The sequence below is a fragment of the Vicugna pacos genome, chromosome 16 (genome assembly GCF_048564905.1).
Source record: "Vicugna pacos chromosome 16, VicPac4, whole genome shotgun sequence".
Classification (NCBI taxonomy): Eukaryota; Metazoa; Chordata; class Mammalia; order Artiodactyla; family Camelidae; genus Vicugna; species Vicugna pacos.
Window position 1 is genome coordinate 768,240 of NC_133002.1, and position 20,901 is coordinate 789,140.

Here is a 20,901-nt window from a genome sequence, read left to right on the forward strand (position 1 = left end):
TCTTTTGTATTTTCCAAATTTTCTGTAATGAAAATTGCTGACTTAATTAAACTTTTTTACTGTGTAAGAGGTAGAAAGAAATCAAAACACAAGAAGCCGTTTATAAGTAAACATGGCAGGGCAACGGAAGGGTTCACTGAGTTCTCGGGGCAGAGGCACAGAGTCAAAACCAGGAAAAAAAAAACAACAGTGAAATTCCGATACCATAAAAGAAGCAACTGGAAATGTTTATAAAACTCTTAAAACACTAGCCGCAAAAAAAAAAAAGAAATTAAAAAGCCACTGTTAGCAAAATTATTAACCATCATGAAAAGCCAATCAACTATGACTTTTTAAAGAAGAACTCACTTCGGATCAAATCAAAATCCAAAGTCAGAGACAAAAGAGGTTGGAGATGGCATGTTTGATAATCATTTAAAGAACATTCTGATCCAAATGGAAAGTGCAATTCTTTGAAAGGTAATTTTTCAGTTTGCACTCAATAAAGGCCATCATAACTATCATATGTTAAGCATTTAGAATGGGCAAGGTGTCTGCCAAGTGCTTTATAGGCATGATTCCTCTTATAAGGAGAGATGCAGGAGCTACTGTCATTTCCATTCTATAGGCAAAGGCACTGAGCTACATAAAGGTTTGTGTATGTATGTGTGCTTCCATAAACATGAAACATATGGTGTGAGGTCACACTGGAGGTCCCTGGAGGAATGCAGACTGAACTCCTGAGCCTCTGATACCACTGCCTCTCCCTTCAGAGTGGGAGCTCTGGGCAGAGATCCTCAGACTCCCAACAGCAGCAGCACGTAGTCTCGGGTTTTAAAGAACACTTGACCAAAGTGGAAAAAAAAAAATCCACCGTTCACCAATTATTATTATTATTATTATTATTATTATTACCCAATAATTGGCACATTCTACCTTATATAAAACCTGCATTGGTTTCCTTAAATTAATTTCCCAGGTAATTTAAAAGACTGTTGGTTCCCAGCACTCCTGGGAATATGTGGAATAGAGAATAAGTATCCTTACCATGGCAATAAGCAAATAATTGAAATGAACATAAAATAGAATTAATTCAATATTGAGAATAAGAAAGTGGCAGCCACTTCATCTTGAAACTTATAATCTTGACCATGTAGGAACTAGCCTATTGTGTATTTTATAGAACAGGTATATAGATTTGACTCCATGTTATATTATTCAATTATACACACATCCATGCAATTTTTTTGCGTATTGTAAAAATTTTAAATAGCAGACAACTCAAGCCAAATAGTTCAGTCAGCAGAGAACATTTCAAAATTACTAAGCTGTCTTTGTCTTAACGAGTGTCGATTGTAGGTTACAGATCATAACCAGATGGTATCAACCACAGGAACCAGGGTGAGACATTGAGATTGATGGGTGGTACGGAGAATCCTTTGGTTGGACGCTTTGGTCTAGAGATCAGTTGCTCCAGGACCATAAGTTGATAGATTTCAGTGATCATCAGAGCACAGGAGACTGGATTTCTAGCAAGGAGATCAGAGAAGGTATCCAAGGGCTTGGGACAAGGTCCATTCCATGTGGCCCTGGCAACTGAATCAGGCCCAAGTGCTACCATGACCTGAGAATGGTAACTTGCTGGTCTCGTACACCTTTGGGGAACTAGATGTGCCTCGCATCTCCCTGCAGTGGGAGCAGAGGCTAGGCTTCCATAATTAAAGTCATCCAGGATTGATACCAGAAGTGCCCCGTCTATCACGCTCCAAAGACTCCCAAGTGGTGGAGGAATGGACTCTGCTGAAATGTGTGTAGAATAAGGCAAATGGTGGCTGGGTCTGTTGGTTCTCAAAGGAGCCACTTCCTCCTGCCCTGTGCCCTTGATGGTGTGCCTTTGTCTGGAGGGCTGCACTCTCCCCAATTGCCTTCTTAACTCCTACCTTAGGGTAGGAATAGTACCTCTCTACGTGCTATGAGTAATAAGTAAATCAGTGCATATAAAGGCACTTAGGACAGTTCCTGCTGCATTAAGCACTCAGCAGTGTTAGCTCCTATTATTATTAAATATGAATTTTTCTTCAGAGATTATCCTAACACTTCCCCAACTAGACCTCCCTGATTTCTCTTTCTGGATTGGATCGTCAAAGACCGCCTTCTCTCCTCACCGACCACATTGTAATTTTGCGTTATGTCATCACATGATCCCTTCAAATGGTAGAGTTGTCTCTCCAACCAGACAAACATTATCAGGAGGATGCGAAATGTATTATTAAGGCCTAGCACAATGTCCTGCATGTACCAGGCACTCAATAAACATTTAGCAGATAAGTTAATTATTCATTTGAAGGGCTCTCTTTCTCCTTTAAGAGCCCAGATTTTCTTTTTCTAATGTGGAAATAAATTTAGAAAAGCCAAGGCAAGTTTTTAAGGTTTTCAATGGTCTGTGAAACCTCACCACCACAGTATTCTTAACAGCTTTATTTATTTTGTACCCCAAGAAAAAAGGCTGGTACCACCGCATTGGAAAAAGACATAATGTAGTCTCAAGGATGGCTCTGAATAGTTTGATATTGCTGTGAAATTGTTGCCCAAACGAAGAGCTCTTGTCCGATGAATCTGTGAATAACAGACAGTTTTCTTTGTTAATACTTTTGCATCTAAAGAAGATCCTGTTATTTGAGGCAGTCATAAAAAGTTTTCTCAGTAGGTGAGAACGTTCTAAATTTGTTTCCTAGCAACAAGTTCCTCAAAGGAGCTGAAGGCTTCCCAATTTCAGAAGAATTTTCGGGACACTTTTTTTGTCTGGAGGGGCAAGAACTGGAGGGGAATGTATGTCAGGGGGAGGTCAGAGGAATGTTCCTCACTCCTTTCAGTCAGTGACACACGTGACGTCTTGCTGAGTCACACCGTAGGATCCATCTAAAAAATTCAACTCAGTAAAAGTGCGTTGTGCACCTAACTTGTATAAAGAACTCTGGAAGAAGGATTATCGCAATTCTTCCTGAGCCCAGCAGTTCAATAATTTAGTACTTTGCCAATCTAGGAGCCCTGTCCCCAGTCACCTCCATGACAGTACATGAGGAATTAGATGGCTTGCTAAAATATTTAGGGATTTTCCAATGTGGATTTGGATCTAACTCAAATTATACTCAGCAGTTGGAGGAATGAAGATTTGAGGAATGCCCTCCGGGAGAGAAATTTGAGAAAATGGTACAGCTTTGACTGCCAAGAGTGGAGACATCTTACCCAAATAAAACTGTAGCTACCTTCCTAGCTCCAATTTCATGGACTTATCCTATCTTCTTTTTTTTCTTCTTCTTCTTCTTCTGATTTGGGACATCATCTTTTTTTGAGGGGGTGAAGTCACATTCATTCATTCGTTTGTTTGTTTGTTTGTTTGTTTGTTTGTTTATTTAATGGAGGTACTGGGGATTGAACCCAGGACCTCGCACATGCTGAGCATGCGTTCTACCACTGAGCTATACCCGCCCCCCTTCTTCTGGTTTATAACATTTTCTTATTCTTTTTTTTTTTAATTGAAGACTAGTCAGTTACAGTGTGTCAGCTTCTGGTGTACAGCACAGTGTCCCAGTCATTCATAGACATTCATATATTCGTTTTCATATTCTTCTTCATTAAAGGTTATTACAAGATACTGAATATAGTTCCCTGTGCTATACAGAAGAAATATGTTTTTAAATCTATTTTTATATATTGTGGCTAACATTTGCAAATCTCAAACTCCCAAATTTATCCCTTTCTACCCCCTTTCCCCCAGTAACCATAAGATTGTTTACTATATCTGTGAGTCTGTTTCTGTTTTTTAGATGAGTTCATTAGTGTCCTCTTTTTTTCCTTTTTTAGATTCCACATATACGTGATATCATATGGTATTTTTCTTTCTCTTTCTAGTTTACTTAGAATAACAATCTCTAGATACATCCATGTTGCTGAAAATAGCATTATTTTATGCTTTTTATGGCTAAATAGTATTCCATTATATAAATATACCACAACTTCTTTATCCAGTCATCTGCTGTTGGACATTTCGGTTACTTCCATGTCTTGGCTATTGTATATAGTGCTGCTATGAACACTGGAGTGCATGTATCTTTTTGAATTAGAGTTCCTTCTGAATATATGCCCAGGAGTGGGATTGCTGGATCATATGGTAAGCCTATTTTTAGTCTTATGAGGAATCTCCATACTGTTTTCCATAATGGCGGCACCAAACTACATTCCCACCAGCAGCATTAGGAGGGTTCCCTTTTCTCCATACTCTCTCCAGCATTTACCATTTGTGGACTTTTGAATGGTGGCCATTCCAACTGGTGTGAGGTAATACCTCATTGTAGCTTTGGTTTGCATTTATCTGATAATTAGCAATATTGAGTATTTTTTCATGTGCCTATTGGCCATTTGTATGCCTTCATTGGAGAATTGCTTGTTTAGATCTTCTGCCCATTTTTGGATTGGGTTTTGTTTTGTTTTGTTTTGTTTTGTTATTAAGTTGTATGAGCTGTTTACTTATTCTGGAAATTTGTCAGTTGCATCATTTGTAAATATTTTCTCCCATTTCATAGGTTGTCATTTTGTTTTACTTATGGTTTCCTTTGCTATGCAAAAGCTTATAAGTTTAATTAGGTCCCATTTGTTCTTTTGCTTTTTTTTTTTTTCCTATTGCCTGGGTAGGCTGTCCTAGGAGAACATTGCTAGGATTAATGTTAGGGAATGTTTTGCCTATGTTTTCTTCTAGGAGTTTTATTATGTCTTGTCTTATATTTAAGTCTTTCAGCCATTTTGAGTTTATTTTTGTGCATGGTTTGAGGGAGCATTCTAACTTCAGTGATTTACATGCTACTGTCCAGTTCTCCCAACACCACTTTGCTATAGAGACTCTTTTCTCCATTGTGTATTCTTGTCTCCATTGTCAAAGACTAATTGACCATGGGTCTATGGGTTTATTTCTGGGCTCTCTATTCTTTTCCATTGATCGATGTGTCTGTTTTTATGTCAATAGCATGCTGTTTTGATTACTGTAGTTTTGTAATATTGTCTGAAGTCTGAGAGGATTATTCCTCTATCTTCATTCTTTTTCTTCAATATTACCTTGACAATTCTGGATCTTTTGTGATTCCATATAATTTTAGGGCTATTTGTTCTAGTTCTATGAAAAATGTCATAGGTAACTTGATAAGGATCACATTAAATCTGTAGATTGCCTTGGGCAGTATGACCATTTTAGCAATATTGATTCTTCCAATCCAAGAGCATGGGATATCTTTCCATTTCTTTAAGTCATCTTAAATTTCTTTAATCAATGTTTTGTAGTTCTCCATAGATAAGTCTTTTACCTCCTTGGTCAGACTTATTCCTAAGTATTACATTGTTTTGGATGTGATTTTAAAAGGGATTGTTTCTTTCTTTTCTTGCTATTTTACTGTTAGTGTAAAGAAATGCAACTGATTTCTGTCTGAACTATCTTCTTAATTTGGTTTTCCAAATCAGCCTTCTGATAATAATAATAACAGTAACAGTAATAACACCAGGTAACACTGAGTCCCTACCATGAGCCAGCCTTATGTTACTATGTTATGTTTTCCATATATTATCTTATTTAACCTTTACAACAGTTCTTTGAAATAGCCATTATTATTGTTTCTCTCAAGCCCAGAGCATAGAATCTGTTTGCCAAAGTCACACTATTACTAAAAATGGAAGAGCTTGGAAAAATATTGCTCACTAAAGTGACTAAGCTGACTTATCCAGACCCATGTGGGTGGCATGGCAAGGTCTTTTTGTAGGTCTGAGGACACAATGACTTAGATGTTCAGTCTGGGAAATGACCGGAGCTGTTTGAATCTCGGAATACAAGTAGTCCCTATCAATCATAAGGACTTGCCTGCCATCCCCAATTAAACCCATTACCCTGAAAACTTCCCCTTTGGATATAACCACAATAGATAAAAAAAAATGGATTTGGAAGCAAGCTCAATTTTCTGGTGGGATGCCACACTGAAGAAATTACCTACACAACTGGCAAACTCCTAAGCATAGGTACAGTCTAATTTTTCCTCTCCTTTCACTGCCATCTTGAGTAAAGAGAAAGTTGGCATTGACTTTAATCCCTACCTCCCACTACTCCCCAGAAAAGCTTTTTACTTCTTGGAAAAGAAAACTTGTCCACTTGCCCCAATCAACATGAATTGAGAAAAATGATAATTTTTAGGAGGAGTTTCACTTAATGGAACAAAGTGTCAGAACTGGGCCTTTGAGAACAAGATGAAATGTCAGTATGAACCAGAAGCAAGAGGATGATGCGTCTGAGCCATTGGCACATGCAGCTAGACTCTTCATATTTCTTCTAGCTGGGGATCAGACCTGGGGGACTAAATGAGCATCAAGTGATCTTGAAATTCAAGGATGTTCAGGGGCAGAGAGCTGAGCGTGCAGTTGACTTATGTCCTTTCTTTGTGGGCTACAGCTCCCTGTACCCCCAAGAAGAGTTTCCCAAGAGAAATAATTTCATCTCTAGGCTTCTCATTTTTCCAATCAGTGATCACACCTTCAAAAGCAATTCAATGCCTTTTCCACTTTGAATTGGTTACTTGGACATTTTTTTTAACATACTTTTTTCTCTCTTTGTTTCAGAGACTACCCTTTAAAGACCGGCATTTCACCTGCAGCAAAATGTAAGTACATTTCTTCCTTGAAATGGTACCTACTTCTCAGCTATAATTCCTAAAATCTCCTAATCTTTAAGGCTCCCATCTCCCATTGCTGCATTTTTAAAGTCTGGCTCAATAAAGACAGTGCCAGTTTGAATTTGATATTTCACACTATCGATTTATATAACATCGTGGAGCACTTTATAAACTGTTTGGGAAACAGATTGTGGTTGTGACTAGGTTGCATCGAAAAAGCTAGAAAAAAAGTAAAAGGAAAAAATTAGGTAATATTCTTTCAAACTTTATGACCCAAACCTTTGAATATTCAGGTTCTCTGAAATGACTGATTTATTTCTCTTTGCCCAGTCGCTCGTCACAGTCACAGACTATTTCATGCTTAACAGCATGGTAGTTATTGTAATAATTCCTTCCTGTGTGTACTGCATTTCTGCCACTCTTTAAACCAGTGTTCTTCCTAGAATGAATCTCCTGTGTATTATATTTCTTTACTCTTGGTACTCCCAGTGTCCCTACCCAAATTACTAACACCCTCTATCCTAAAAGACCAAATAAAATTACACCAAGTCTGAACCAAAAGTTCTGGTAAAATATTGCCTCTGGGAATTAAGATGTAATTTTTTCCTCTTCTTTTTTTTTTTTAAATGAAATGTGTGTAATGATTTTAACCAGAAAATATGAACATCCCATCTGTCTCTGAAATAATTTGATAATATCCAAATTCAAAAAAAAAACAACAGGATATGTGTGGATTCAATATAAAAACTCTAGCTATTCAAAAGTAGCTTAAATGTCAGTGAGTTTTTTGTTACTGCCGATAAGTCTGCAGCAGATCAACAACCATAATAAGGTAGATGATGGATCCAGGTAAACGAAGGAGAGTCCATCAGCTCTCAGCTCCTGATTAATGCAGAATTTCTAATGGAGGTTGCATCTCAGCAGTCACTGAAGCATTTAATTAGACAGTCTTGGACCCAAGGGAATCCAGAGGTCTCACCTGAATTCTACATACTATACACGTTCTAATGAATTCTCTTCTGAATCATCCAGTCCCTGAGAAAATGATGTGTTCAGCTGAACTGTTAGAAAAACTTAATTTTTACTGACTTCCCTAGCTGCTGGTTTTCGTTGGTTCTCTAGAATAAATTGATCTCACTGCTATTCCGCCAAATATTCAAACATCAGCACAAGAAACATCACCCTTAAAATCATTCAAATTTTATGTCAAAGTATTATGCAGTCCCTGGAATCCTGTAAAATGTCAAGCTCTGTATTATATTGCTTTGTCTTTACTGCATTATCAAGACACCTGCATGTTATGAATGTTTTAAGCAGCTTTTACCAATGAAGTCATGTTAGATTTTATGAGCAGCCTCCCTTTTCACGTGCTGTCATATTTTGTTTGTGCAAATGTTAATTTTTCACTGGATTCTGTGTTTTGAACACAGAACACCATTCAGAGGAGACCACCTGTGTTTCCTTTCCTGCATATTCATATTTGGTAGCTCTTTGTCATACTGTTTCTGCCTATTTAGGTTTCTACTGCTTTTAAGTGATTTAATGTTAAATAGTAAAAAAAATGGTTGGTATGTGTTCATGGTGAAAATTAGATGAAATTAGGCAATTTAAGGCAGCATTTTGAATCATATGCAAACATGTAACTATAAATGTGTGTGTGTGTGTATATATATATATATATATATAATTACCCCAAGATCTCTTTATCAAAATTTCACTTGAAAGCACTTTTTACCTCCCATCTCTGGGGGAAGTCTAGTTATCTCACCTTAGGTCAATTTGTGATCACTTTATTTTTTACATTTTTTTCTCAAGGACATAGAAAGTACCTGGTGACCTATTTAATTCTTAAATATTCTTAGTAAACTTGCACTGGAATTTTACACAGTCCAGAGAAAATGCTTCCCCATGGCATCTCTGAGCAACTGGCACAAAGTTGGTCTGACCTACGGAGTCATGGAAATGCATTAAAATCACCAGACAATTGTGACTTGGGGTCATTTTGGCAGCCTGACTCATTGGGTCCCTCTGGAGTTACCCCTTTGTCCTGATGATGACTGTATTATGCAGTCCATGCAAAGGGAGAACCGCCTAATCAGCGCTCCGTTCAGACGAGGCTTCCATCCACAGTGAGTGGCAGGAGGCTGTCCAAGTCAAAGTCCTGAAATGTGTACACGCCCTGTAAAACCCCCACCCCACTGATGGAGGAAAGCCTTAGCCAAGCAGGAAGGTGTGCCCCCTTGGAGAAAAAGGACAGATGATGGAAGGAACTCAGGAGTGAAAATCAGAAGGTGCATGTGTGAGTCCCAGACCACTACTGGCGACTGGTATGATTTTGAGAATTTTAGTTAATCCCTCATTTTCGAAATGTCTTTATTATGGGGTCGGCGGGGAGAGTAGGAAGAAAAACATTTTCCTGCCTCCATCAAAGGCTGGTTGTGATAATAACGTTAACTTTTCGAAAAGATTTTACCATCTAAAAATGCTTTAGATCTTGGGATTCTTATTAGGTTATTGGAGGCTCTTTCTGTTTTAGTGGGAGTCACTGGGACTCTGGGAGCAACTTTTGGGCCCTTACAGCAATACTACACAATAGAAGAAAAAGAACCATATTGGGCCAGATCATGCCCCTAGAAGGAATTATATCCACGTTTTTTGTTTCCTTTCAACAACACATCTTCTTTGGGACCACTGCCTCTGGTGGAAGGGAATGGTCTTCTGGGTGGTATGGGTGAGAAAGTTGCCAAACAAACCTGAATTATCCAGAGGCCTGTAAAATTCACAATTGCTTTTTAAGAGGCCTGGTGATATTGTGCGTTCCTTTCGATTTTTGGCAGTAACGATTTTCTGCAATTTGTGGTTTTGCAATTTCTCTTTACACAGACAACACTCTGGCTCTCATTCAATGCCCCACTGGTTGGAGGCAAGGCGGAGTGGGGAGAGAGAGAGATTCCCTGGGGCTCTGACCACTTCAGAAAGAGAAGGAAATGTTAATGAAATAAGTCAGAAAGAATTCTTGAGACGCGTGGAAGCTGGTTGTTTAGCGGGGAAGAAACAGCCTTTAATAAATTGCATGGCGTGGTTGGGATTTTATCTGGGGCTTTCATCAACCAGGCAAAGGTCTGTTCCCCTTAACTCTTCTTGACTCTCTGCAGAGCTTTGTCCGGATTGCCATCTCAATCTCTTTTTTTCTTTTTTCCCTGTATTCAACAAGCCTAGAGCTGTCTATTCTACTGGCTCCCCTCAGCATCTTCTGGCCTTGATGGGGTTCTTTTTAAATAGTCCATCTTTAGGTGTCCACTTGCCAATTACATTAACCTGGTTTGTGTAAATTACCTAAAGAGCCACATGCCAGAATTCTTGCCTTCGTCTCTTTGTAGAGGGAGCTCTGTGGTCCGTACTGCAGAGGCAGTGCGTGGATGTAGCCTTGATCTACATGCGAGTAATTGTGTTGTTTCTATTCATCACCCCTGGAAAGGCTTTGCTGACTTGTGTTTGCTTTTCTTCTGAGTGCCAGGCACTGTGCTGAAGGACTTAAAGTTGCATCCAGCGCGAACCATGTATTCCCTCCCTATTCACTTCTTTGTAGCAAAATAACCCCCTGTTCTCCACGGAGTAGACATCCCAGGGCTTATACCCTTTTTCCCAGGATTTCTGTGCATAAAGGCGATTGCCCTGGCCACTTATTTCTTCTCTTTTCATGACCTAAATGTCACTGCTCCTTTTGCTTCTAGAAAAAAATATAAAGATAATTGCTACTCATAGGTTAATTGTATCATTTTCAAATATTTGGGGGAAAATATGATCTTCCTGTGTGTGTCCTAAAGGTGCAGGGAATTGTCTGTGTTAAGTCATTATAAATCATGGGGTTTTAATGTCAGAAGATGCTTCCAACATGATGCAGTTCAACAGCACACCCCAAGCGTCCTCCTCACAACGCCCTCTCTAGGAGCCCTTTCTCTAGCCTGTGGAAACCCAATCTGTTTTTTAATAGCTCAACTCTTCCAACTTTCTTTTGTTAACCTGAGATAACCTTCAGGTGGTTTGTGCTAGTTTTGCCTTCTGGAGCAGCTCAGAAGTCCACTCCTCCTTCCACATGACAACCCTCCAAATATTTTGGAATCTGATCCCCTATACTCTTGGAGTCTTCCTTGTCCAGGCTAAACATCCTCAGTTCCTTCAGCCATTCTTCATATGACTCGGTGTAGTTACGCTTTTCCATTTGTCTCAGTCACATTTTTCAATGTCCCTCTTAAAATGTTACAGCCTGAACTAGAAAGAATACTGCCAAGATGGCTGACCACTGCAGAGCTCCAAGAGAAAAAAAAAAAAGAACCTCTTTCTGGACATGTTATTTCTATTACTATAACCTAAGAGCACATCACAAATTTTAATAGCACTTTAGTCCTGAAGTTAATCCTAAAACTTCTAGCAATGTTATATAGAAGCTGTTATGAAAAACAGATTCTTTTTCCAGTCCTATATTTATGCACTCGGTTTTGAATATGCAAACCTTTACATTTATTCTGGTGACAGTGATTAGTTTCAGAATATTAGTGGAAACTGTTAGGAGCTCCTTGAATTTGAATTATTTCAAATCCTGTCCCAGTTTTGGGTCATACTTGATTTGCCTCTCAACTTCATTCAAGAGATTGATTTAAAAAAAAAAAAGAAAAAAGAGTGAATATCTGGATTTTAGCTCCTCAAATGTGGAATCATGTTTTATTAATCTTTATCTGTCCTGGGACATTTGTTAAACAACCAGATGCTCAATAAATGCTTTTATGAAATCAGTCAATAAAATCAAATACAGGCAGCTTTCCAACACCCTGACACAGAACCATCTAAAAAGAGATTATCAGTGCCCTTTACAAACCAAGAACAAGATGAATTTTAAGCTGTATTGCTAATGCTTTGTGATTTTGTAGCACTGCAGTGTGACCCTCAGGGCTAGGTTGCCTGGATTCTAATTGTACTAGACTTTGCTAGCTACATCCTTTGGAGCAATTTTCTCCACCTCTCTGGGTCTATTTCCTGATTTGTAATGTAATGATTATAAATTTTTTGCATCTGCCTCATTTGGTTGTTGCGATGATTAAGTGAATTAATCCATGTAAAGAATATAGAATAGCTACCAATGATATAAAAATAATAATGAATAGTAGTAATAATTGTATTATTTCTTTGTTGTTATTTTCAAGACATGCTACTAATTACCCCATCCTACGAGGAACAAAGGCAAATTTGGCATAATTTGTTCATAGTGAACTCATATTAACTCCAGATAATAATACAGTAACGATCTTATCAAAATGCTGTGTGACCTAAATTGAACTCAACTGCTTCATGCCCATCAAAGTGCAGCTATGTATTAAAAGAAATACAGTCATCTAAAAAGGAGTGAAAATAATGTGAATTTTTACTAAATTCCCTCAAAGAGGAATTACATCACATTCCACGGCAAAATATTCTATAGATCTTCTTTATCCAAATTCCTCATAGTAGCTGCTCAGAAACTGTGCCTCTCTCTTCCTGCTGCTTGTATAACAAGATCCTAGCTTGTGTTGCTTTTTCTTCTCACTTACCTCTTCTCTCTTAACACATACCCAGTTCTCCAGGCTTAATAAATTTACTAGTCTATTATTTTCTGTTTCCATTTCTTGTATAATTTCAATGTGGCCTTTCCAGGCTGCTTCTGGAAAAAATTTTATATATATATATATATATATATATATGAAATTATATTACATATATAGTATAAATCTGTGTGTGTATCTAAATATACATATATATATATACTTAGTATAAGTCTTACTGATGTAGTAGATGTGTAGCACACAATTTACAAATAATAATAAAATATGCAATACTCTTTATTGTAAATTCCATACAGCCAACTGATTCTCACAGTACACTTTCACTGATTTTTGCTGAACTCTTGTACCTGTAGTCAACCTATGGCTATAACTGATGAATAAATGTAGTCTACATATAAGTGTGGTTGATTTTTTAATTTATGTTAATGAGTAAGACAAAAGTGAAGCAGCAAAGATGTATGTCACAGATCCACTCATTCATCAGCAACATGAGCAACTTCTTTACTAAACTGGATAATAGTTTTTGAATACTATAGAATATTTCCTCAATTTTCTGTATCATTCACAATAGGACAGCGATAAACACAACACTCCTTTTTTGCTTTATCTGCTTTATTAACGTTTTCTGCATCACTTTCTTAAATCTAGACAATCGACAACACAATAAATCAAGCCTTGATTTGTAGTATTTGTTGATTTCTTTGATGTAGACTCTCCTACCATAGCCAATTTCAAGCAGTCAACATGACATCATTGAATACGGAATTAAGAAGGGGTGCATAATACCTTTCTTTATATGGTATTTCCACCATACTGATAAAATAGATGCAAATAACCTACAGGTAACAATCAGTTGTCATAAAACAGATAGGAAGTGATGAGTTTGCATGTTTGTCTCTTTTTTTTAACTCGGGTTATTTCATCGTGAGTTTTCATAATTCAGTTTTTAAGAATGGCTGTTTAAAAACAGCTCACAAATTCCTGAAAATCTAACAATTGCCCCTTGCAAACTGGCACAAGCCATCTCTAGTACTACAGTGGTCCTTCATCTTTAGATAGCAGTATTTGGGGAGAAGCAGGGAGAGGAAGTGGAAAGAAGATGTTGGGGAACAGCTGTGAACATTTACAAATAATTTTTTCCCAAGTTACAAGTCATTATCTTTTTAACTCTATTTTAGGGTTTTATCAAAGATCAGAAACTATCTTTTGTCTTCAGAAGCCACTTTCCACCTCCTTTACTGTTAAAATATATTTCCACCTTTAGTACTGATTACTGACTTAAAGATTCTATCATTATATCTTTTCTTAACAGTTTTCCAGACTGCAAAAGCAGCTCCAGTTAAGAGGGAGTGGGGAGGAGATAATTGTAAGAATGTCAATATTTAGTGGGAGTCACAAGAAGGAAACAAAGTGTAGTTGGATTTACACACTATTTGGAATTGCAGAGCTTTATCAGAAATGCAGAGCTATCAAGAACCAGGGATGCTGACTCTTTCTTGGGCTTTGTAGTGTCTCCTACATCTGTAGACCAGCTCCGTCTACTTATTCCTCAGATTGCAGATGGCCCAAAATGACAAGCACAGATATCAAGGAGAGGCTATTTTAGCTCTGGTTTCCACTTGGGGAATCCACACATAATCCAAACACCAAGATAGGAAATTCACACAGTTAAGGTTTTGGTTCCTTGGGATGCCACTGGCCAGCATATGAATGAAATTTCTCAGTTGGAGACACCTCTGATTCTATAAGCCGTGGATAATAGACTTTTTAAAAAATCAGCATTGTGTGTTGAAAGTTATCAAGTATTTTCTGAATCTGTTGCTATTATTTTGGTTTTTTCCATTAATCTATTTGTATTAAATTCATAGATTTTCTGAATTACCGCATTTTCTGAATCATCATCGCATTCCTGGCATTCTCTACTCAATAGTAGTTTTTGAACATACATTGATAAACAATTTACAAATATTGGTTTAAATGTTTTCATTTAAGGTCACTTATGAGAATTCCCTATACAGCTGACCCTTAAATTGCACAGGTTTGAACTGTATGGGTCCACTTGTATGTGGATTTTTTTTTCAATAAGCATAGTTGACAAAGTTAAGGAAAAGATATGTCCTGAATGCATAAAATTATGTAGATATATAATATATATGTATGATATACAAATATGTGTTAATTCACTATTTACTTATCTTGTCAAGTCTTCTTGTCACCAGTAGGTTATTAGTAGTTAAGTTTCGGGGGAGTCAACAGTTACCTATGAGTTTTCTACTGTGCAGGGAGTTGGTGCCCTTAACCTTCACATTGTTCAAGAATCTACTGTAGTTTCCTTTTCTTTTTCCTTTTTTTTTTTTTTTTGGTCATTATATTCTCCTTTACATTTATCTAGCACTGAGTTTCTTTGTACTTTGAAAATTTTGGTTATCTTACTCTTTGGAGACTTTCGTCTCCTTCTTCCCATCCCATTCTCCTCACCTGTCCTACCTACAAGTTTTTCTGTTGCCTCTACTCAGACCCCCACCCAGGACTCCCAGTCCAACCAAATACTTAATAGGGGCTTAGGTTCCTGTGGCATGGTGATATGGGGGGTACCCAGGATCCAAGACCCATACTCACTTACTGTTTGTAAAGCTGAGGGGGGTTCTTCAACCTCTCTAGAACACAACTGTATCGCAAGCGAAAGTTGACAACAACCTTTTTCTTCCTCCTTTGACACATTAAGAGGACCTACATTACCTCCTGGTTGCAAGCAGTGAGCCCAGCTTTAGATCTCCACTTGGTACCAAGGATTTGTAATCACCCAGTGAGCTACAGGTGTGGAACTCCCAGCCCTTCCTAACTTCAGTCCTTCCTTGTCCTGATTCCAGACTGAAGCTCAGCTCAAGGGCTTTATCCCTCCATTTATCTCTTCATTTTCCTGTTTTATTTGTTCTCTTTCGAGTTACTGATTTTGTTTGTGAACAAGGCTATAGCTTTTTAATACTTGACTTACTTCATTAAGTTGAGTCCCATAAACTTATATAGTCTTCTGAGGGAATGAATTGAGATAATTATGTGAAATTTTTAAAATACAAAGGATGAAAACAATAAAAGGAAACACGAGTATAAAGCTCGTATTTTCTTTCTGCCTAGAAAACCCCCTTTTCCTTTCTGCCTACCTAAATCTTAATCATTTCTAATTCATGTTTTGTCTTCTTTTAGTTTAATCTCGTAAATATTTAAGTACAATAATATATTAGGCACTACACTAGCACTGAGAATACAGTAATAAATAAGATAGGTGTGGTCCTTGTCTTCATGGAACTTGTGTATAATGTGGGAAACAAACAAAAACTTACAATACAGGAGACAAGGATATAGCTCAGTGGTAGAGTGCTTGCCTAGCAAGTGTTCCTGGGTTCAATCCCCAGTACTGCTGTTAAAAAAAATGAATAACCTATTTACCTTCCCCGCAAAAAAAGATGAAAAATAATAAATAAATAAAATTAAAATTAAGAAAACAAAATAGTTGGACAAAATAATTTGAAAAATTAAGTTAAAAAAACCTATAATACCATATAATAAACATAACATTAAAGACTTTAGCGATTATCATTAGAACATCCTATTTAACAGTTGATTACATACTCATTTTATTATTTTGTAATCTGGATTAATCATGTTTTCCCAGGTCTGAAAGACCCATGAAGGTAGTGAATATGTATCCACCCTATAGTTTTCTTATTTATATCCTTGGTTTCACACATGGAACCAGGGATCATTGTGCACAAGGGATTAAGTAGTCTTTATCCTGCAGAAGAGTTAAAGTGGGTTTCAAGGCACCAAAGTACACAAAGAGGTAGTTTTAAGGTCAGCTGTTATTGCTTTTCATCAGTGGCCATTATGGAAGTTACAGAACAATTTGTTGGTGTAGAGTGGTTTTTAAAGTCTCAGGATATGGTTTAGAATAAGACTATTTATTATTTTAGAGCTAATTTTACAATGAAACACTGGATTATCACGTCTCCATGTTAATTCAATTTTAATGCTAAAATAAAGTAACTTTAAAGTGGCTAAAGTAACTTTATTCCTGATTTATGAAGCATCTTGTCTTTTAAAAGGAGAGAGACAGACCAAAAGAGAGACTCAAAGCTCCATAAAGGACACTGTAAAAGCTAACTGCTCAGATCATGAATAGATACCAGTTTAAAGTACCTCCAAGAAACCTCTAGCATATACTCCAATATTTGGAGCAAAACAAAGATAATAAAATGGCGTCCACCAAATGACCGTAACAAGAGACAGAAAGTACCAAGTACTGGTGAGAAGGCAGCATTCTCATATACTGCTGGTAGATGAGACATTTGGTACAACCACTTTGGAAAACACATTTTCTTCTAAAGATGAACATGTGCAGACTTTACAACTTAGCAATTCCATTCTACTGTATATACCCAACAGAAATGCACTGTGGTATAGCCACACAGTCCACAACTACCTGCAGCCACATGAATAAATCTCACAAACAATGTTGAATAAAAGAAGCCACATAGTGGAAAGTGCTAATGGAATAGATACACATAATGAACCCATTTGGGGAGGACTGCAACCAGACCTAATCCCAGTTTGGTGGATGGTAACCAGCTGAACTGTTTCCATTTTGTTTTTCCCCACCAAGTGCTGCCACACCATCATCAAGTAGAGCAGATTAACACTGTAAAGATGATGATACAGTGGGATTTCCGAGCCGGGACAGGACAGGAATGTCAGATATCCAGTGAATGAGACCAAGTTCTTAGCCAGACATGTTGCGGCAATAAGAATGAGGCAAACCACAAGCAGAGCTTGAAGAAGGACGCTGAAGGCCAATAAGAAAACCCAAATCAACTGGGAAGGATCACCCAGTGAGTTAATGTCGCCATTTGGGTACTCAACCACCCAAAGATAGGAAAGAAAGAGGATCTCTGCTTGTGAGAAGCCTCCAAAGTAGGAGCACACGCTGACCTGAGACCAAGACCTCATGCCCACTAGTGTAGTTAGACGAAGTATAGTTGGATGGAGATTAGAAGCTATGGTATGGTATGGGAGCCAGAAATTGAACTGGCTTATGTAAAACTTGGCAGAAACCCCAGGAAGCTCTCGGGTAGGTAAACCGGACTGAATATAGTTAGGGGATTAGGGTGGTTGTCAGTAATCTTCTCATCATGAGAACCAACTTAGGAAAAGTGCTTAAAGGGCTGCCTTTACTAAAATTATACATGTATATGCCTTTTAAATCTGGAATTACAGTTTTAATCTCCAATTACATTAAGGGATATTGACAAATGTTATGTTTTTTATTAAAATTTAAAACCTATATAAATAAAAGCAAAAATAAACAAAAGGGACCTAACCAGCCTTAAAAGTTTTTGCACAGCAAAGAACACCATCCACAATATTAAAAGACAGCCTACAGAATGAGAGAAAATATTTGCAAATGATGCAACCAGTGAGGGGTCAATATCTAAAAAATAAAAACTCTGATTCAAAAGATATATGCACCCTGGTGTCTGCAGCAGCATTACTCACAACAGCTAAGACATGGAAACCCAAATGCCCATCAACAGACAGTTGACTTAAGATGAAATACACACACACACGCACACACACACACACACACACACACACACACACTGGAATATTTCACTCAACCATAAAAAGAATGAAATATTGTCATTTGCAGAATATGAATGGACTTGGAGAATATTATACTTAGTGAAGTAAGTCACAGAAAGACAAATATATGATGTCACTTATATGTGGAATCTAAAAAACAATACAAATGAATCTTTATACAAAAGAGATACAGACTCACAGACATAGAAAACAAATTATGGTTACCAATGGGAAGAGGGAGGGAGGGATAAATCAAGAGTAAGGGATTAACAGATACAAACTACTATACATAAAATAGATAAGCAACAGGGATTTAGTGAATAGCACAGGAAATTATGTTCAATATCTTATATTAATTTATAATGGAATATAATCTGAAAAAAAACTGAATCACTATGCTGTACACAACATTGCAAATCAACCATACTTCAAATTTTAAAAAAACCTGTATGTTTGTTATGTTCTGTAATTCTGTGTGCCTTTGAATACATCTTCAGTTCAGTGAAACTTCATTGTACTGTGATGAAGAAGCCAGTTGGCCACAGAGTTTAGGCACAGAACATTATGAAATACAAGGATGGGGTGGGCAAGGTACCTAAGAAAGCAAGAAGGAGGACAAGATACTGTATGGAGGGAAGTTCTCAGTGGCACACAGAAGGTAACAGTGTGGCAGGGAGGGATGACTTAAAATACTGTGTACATGATTGGCTTTCCTTCTCTACTCATAACCTATGAACCTCAGCATGTTAATTTTTAAATGTGTGTCAAGCATGTACTCATCATCAGGCTAGAGATGGTAAGTGAAGATACTTGATTAAAGGCAGGCTACCTATGCTCTGATTTCAGTGGTGGCATCAAAGTGAAGCTAGGGCAGAATTACTCTAAGGGAATACCTCCATCTGAAACATTTTCCCCAGATGGAGGAGAAATCACCTTGAATCATTTTTGCTTGGGTTGATATCTTTTCCAAGATGTCTCAGCTTCCTTCCCTGTGAGCTTGGCACCCAAAGCCACATGCCCAGAGTAGACACTCTCAAGGACTCAAAGTTATTGCATCAAAACAGCCCAAGCCTTGACCTCAGGGCCCAGCAGCCTCCAGGCAAAATGGAATTACTTAGCTCTGAGAGGTTTTCTCAATACCAGGTCATGAAAAAGCTGAGTGAGTGAGTGAGTAGTGAGTGAGGTTACTCAGTGATGTTCAGTGAAGGGCTGAGCATCACTGGATCCAGAGACACTAAGCAGAAGAGTTGGTTCTGTAGTTCTAGTGAGAGAACTGGCAGAGAGTGGAGAGTAATGAGATAAGCTTGCTAGGAGTCCCAGCGTGGCCTTCTGAAGCTTGTGTCAACTCGCTCCTCAGTAAAAGCCCATTTAAGCCACTGCTTTGCTTTGGGGAAGGTTTTATTTAGAGAAGGATCAGTCCGATGGCCAATTTTTGTTCCATTAAAGCTTCAGTGTACTTCCTTAGTCTTAGTTTTAAGATTTTTCTAATCTCAATATGTGTGTTCCCAAAAAAAGTCTTTCAATAACGTGTATTTGAATTATCAAACATTTGCTGATTGCTTGCTTATCTGTTGCCTCCTGAAATTTGCTGGGTACCACTCCCCAAAACACTGTTTGTGTTTTAATTTCCAATATTCAGTAGTCATTTCATTTGTGAAATCTGCAAATGTAACTGTCTAATATATAGCAAAAAGCAAAATAAAATAACCATGAAATCATGTGAGAAATGGTGAGAAATGTTGCCCACCTTCTCACCCAATGATCCTTTTCCAGGCACAAGGGTCACAGGGGGCCCAAAGCTGCTGGTTCCTCAGGTTATTCATTCCATGCACTTTAATGACTCTCATGGAGTGAAGGTCTCACCAAGGGGAGAGTGACTCTAGTATTTAAATATTTTTTTAAAAAACATTATGGCACCTCAACCAGAAATAACATTTTACTTGATGCTCTTCAGTGATCTTTCTTGCCACACTAGGTGTTTGGATTTATTAAAAGGTGGTTCCATAGTGTATTGTGGGTAATTTAATGAATTTTCACTGATAATTTTGACAATTGGCAATTTTTTACCTTATGCGACAACTTTAAAACTTAAATCCCACGTGGTCTGTGACTCCAGTTTATTCTTAAATTTTGTCAGTAACATTTTTTTTGAAGTATAGTCAATAACATTTTTAAGCAGATAGCAAACACTTAAAGTAATACTGTTTTCTCCACAGACAAAAGAGATGATTTTATTTACAGTATTTTAAAGGAGAACACTTTCTGGTCCATTTTAATTATGTCATTAAAATGAAGACTAAATAGAAGTAGGGGCTGAGAGACACTATCAAGAGAAAAGCAATTCTCCAAGGAAACTAGAGAATCCTACTTTTATTCTGAAATTTCAACACAGACCTGCAGGAGCTATGCTGGTAATTGGTTTTTATAGTTTTGCTACAGCACTAAGTCATGTTTTATGGATTCTTTTATAGGAGAGCTGTATTGCAATTTATTAAAAGAGAAGACAGGCAACATCAACCTACTAAAAGGTCAGAGAGAAAAAAGCAGATGGGTCTCTTCCTCTGAATCAGGTTAAAATGGTCCTGCCTGTCAAGATAGCATCACTTTGAAGAAGAATACATTATTCACCCCCAAAAGAGGCATCTGTAATCAGTGTTGCTCCTTTCTAGATCCCAAACCACCATCACCTCTAATCAGATAAGGGGAAAATCAGTAGTAGCTGCAAGGTGATTGCAAACTATGTTGGAAATATAACTGGAGATGTAGGCTACCCTGACAGGGGTCTGCTGTCTGTTTGGAGCAATTTGTAATTTGTATGTTTGGAGCAAACCTAGCTCGCTCATGGCATCATGGGCAGAAGCTTCGGTGAGGACTGAACTGAGAGATCTTTAATCTGTTCTGCCTCCATGAAATGAATGTCAAAGAGACCATGTCCCTGCAGAGACATAATAACACCAGTCAGCCCCGACCCATCTCTGCAGCTC

At 37.7% G+C, this 20,901-nt stretch overlaps 1 protein-coding gene across 15 annotated transcripts in view; it reads left to right on the top strand.

Moving 5' to 3' along the window:
• Positions 1–20,901, top strand: part of ANKFN1 (ankyrin repeat and fibronectin type III domain containing 1) — a 288,349-nt gene that overhangs the window by 57,241 nt on the left and 210,207 nt on the right. For 10 of the 15 annotated variants that reach the window (XM_072940143.1, XM_072940144.1, XM_072940137.1 and 7 more), the window contains one exon: positions 6,631–6,671. Coding sequence is in view for 2 of the 15 variants with exons in the window: in XM_072940137.1 (XP_072796238.1) it covers positions 6,631–6,671 (41 nt within the window). In the remaining 13 variants the exon portion in view is untranslated. Of the gene's footprint in view, positions 1–6,630; positions 6,672–20,388; positions 20,446–20,901 lie in introns of all 15 variants that reach the window. The other 5 variants (XM_072940142.1, XM_072940138.1, XM_072940140.1 and 2 more) reach the window with 1 other exon arrangement.